The 2643-nt window shown below is 41.2% G+C and overlaps 1 protein-coding gene across 1 annotated transcript; it reads right to left on the reverse strand.

Moving 5' to 3' along the window:
- Positions 1–804: 804 nt before the first annotated feature.
- On the reverse strand, positions 805–1164 carry LOC145127262 (putative mitochondrial protein AtMg00240). The gene has a single exon (XM_079062486.1). The coding sequence runs from the start codon at positions 1162–1164 to the stop codon at positions 805–807; it is 360 nt and encodes a 119-aa protein (XP_078918612.1).
- Between the last annotated feature and the right edge of the window lie 1479 nt (positions 1165–2643).

Here is a 2643-nt window from a genome sequence, read left to right on the forward strand (position 1 = left end):
TAGGTCTGACAAGATGAAAGCAGGTTATTTTGAAAAAGAACTGAAAAGATGTGTGATACAAGAGGAATGTTTGATTATTCAATGAAGGAATGTTTATTTAATGAAAAATATTAATTAGCACACAACATTCAGGGAGGCTATGAAGAAGGTATTTATTGTGACTGCGGATGAGCTCCAAATTGCGGATGGATTTGGATAGCAACAGAATCAACTTGTGAGACTTTGGTGATTGGCACTGAAAGGAACACTTGATAAAAGTTCGAAATAAAAGAAAGTAAAGACCCAAGGAATATAGATATCATATACGATTACGGTACACACGGTATACCGAAAAGGTGTAAGAAAAGTATATTATTCTAGGACCGCAACGGAGACCAGAAAAGGTCTGCGTTTCCTAACAATTAAAGAAGAATTGCGGGTCTGGATTCATCATCCCTAACATTTCTAAAAAGTGATTCATTTTAGTTGCATCGAGTGTCTTTGTGAAAACATCAACAATTTCTTCGAGAGTTGGAACAAAGATTAGTTCGATGTTACCTTTAAGTATGTGGTCTTTAATAAAATGATACCTCAATTCGATGTGCTTCGTCTTTGAGTGATGAATTGGATTATGAGATATAGCAATGGTACTCTCCGAGTCACAATAAATTGATATCCACAACATTTTGTATCCGTAGTCCATCAGTTGGGTTTTCATCCATAAGACTTGTGAACAATAGCTGGCTGCGGCCACATATTCAGCTTCTATGGTAGATAACGAAATGCAGTTTTGTTTCCTTGAGGACCAGCTAACCAGTCTTCCTCCTAGAAATTGATAGCCACCTGAAGTACTTTTCTATCTAATCTACATCCAGCATGATCTGCATCGGTGAAAGCTTGTAGGCTGAAGTCATTTCCTGCTGGATACCATAGGCCAAGTGCTTTGCTTACCTTGAGATATCTAAAGATATGTTTAACTGCGGTGAGATGACAAGCTTTGGGATCGGCTTGATATCGAGCACAAAGTCCTGTGGCAAAGACAATGTCTGGTCTACTTGTGGTTAGATACATTAATGAACCAATCATTCCACGATACAATTTGTGATCAACCGATTCTCTGGGGGGATCAACAGAGATCTTGTACCCGAAGGCCATAGGAACTTTGGCAGAGGAGCAATTGTCCATTGAGTATTTCTTTAGAAGCTCAGAGGTGTATTTTTCTTGATGGATGAAGATCCCTTGAGGGATTTGTTTGACTTGAAGGCCAAGAAAGAAGTTAATCTCTCTGTTCATGCTCATTTGAAACTTATTGGTCATGAGATTGGCAAAGTCATCCACCATTTTTTGATCAGTTTAGCCAAAAATGATATCATCCACATAAATCTGAAACAAGCATCAGATGATTGTCATTTGCTTTTCGGAACAATGTGGGATCAATCACACCTCTTTTATAACCGGACGTGACAAGAAACTCAAAGAGAGTCTTGTACCATGCCCTTGGAGCTTGTTTAAGATCATAAACTGCCTTCTCAAGCTTGTAACAATGGTTTGGAAATTCTTAACTTTCAAAGCCAGGAGGTTGTTGTAAGTAAACTTCCTCTTTCAATTCACCATTAAGAAAGGCACTTTTCACATCAGTTTGATGAACCTTTATGTTCTTATGTGCCGCATACGCCAAGAAGATGTGTATTACTAACAACCATGCTGCTGGGCCATAAGTTTCATCATAGTCAACACCTTCCAGTTGATTGTACCCCTTAGCGACAAGTCTCGCCTTGTTTCTTACAACCGCACCGGATTCATCGAGTTTATTCTTGTAGACCCATCTGGTACCAACAACGGTGTGACCTTTCGACTTCGGTACTAGTTTCCAAACTTTATTTCTTTCGAACTCAGCAAGCTCTTCTTGCATAGCAGCGATCCAGTCATGCTCTAAAAGAGCATCTTTTATTGTTATGGGCTCAACTGCGGACATAAAGGTTGCGTAGTGACAGTGATCCATGAGATCATTTGAAGACCGAGTTTGAACACCTGCTGATGGGTTGTCAATAATCTGACCCGGTGGGTGGTCTCTTGTCCAAACATGCAAACGAGGTTGTTGATGATCAGCCGCAGCGGTGGAAGGAATGTCAACAACATCAGAGGATCCTGCAGTGGGAGAAGGCGGTTCACCCTCGACTTGAGAACATCCCGCAGAAGTGGTTTGGACTGAGGAAGTGGGATTAGTGTTCAATGAAGGAGGTTCTTCGGATGGGAGAATCCCTTTGGATGAGGATGGTTCCTCCTGGAATAGAGAGTTGGTGATGACCCGTGAATCTGTTCTGGTGTCTATATTTTCAATTTCTTCATCATCAGAATCTGAAGGAGCAATTGATTGGTCAGGGACTTTGAGGGAGGATGTAAGAGCTACGTCTTCAAGCACTGGAACCTGGATGGTTGTCATTTGATCAGGAGCTGTGCATTCCCCCTCAACCGGTGAAGTGGAAGTATATGCGGATTGTGTAGGCCCAGAGACGTCAGCATGTTGCTGTTGAGCAACCGGAGACACAAGAACTTCAGACATATGAGCAGTCTCAACGGGATCGAAAAGATCATCATAGTTTATCTCAACTATGTTTAGAGGACCAGAGGATGCTGGGATATCACTTTCCAAGATGTATTTGG

The sequence above is a fragment of the Lactuca virosa genome, chromosome 1 (assembly GCF_052849685.1).
Source record: "Lactuca virosa cultivar CGN04683 chromosome 1, Lactuca_virosa_CGN04683_v6, whole genome shotgun sequence".
Lineage (NCBI taxonomy): Eukaryota > Viridiplantae > Streptophyta > Magnoliopsida > Asterales > Asteraceae > Lactuca > Lactuca virosa.

Bases quoted from the DNA above. Each gene is read 5' to 3' on its own strand.
- LOC145127262 (XM_079062486.1), bottom strand. From the start codon at position 1,164: ATGGACAATTGCTCCTCTGCCAAAGTTCCTATGGCCTTCGGGTACAAG.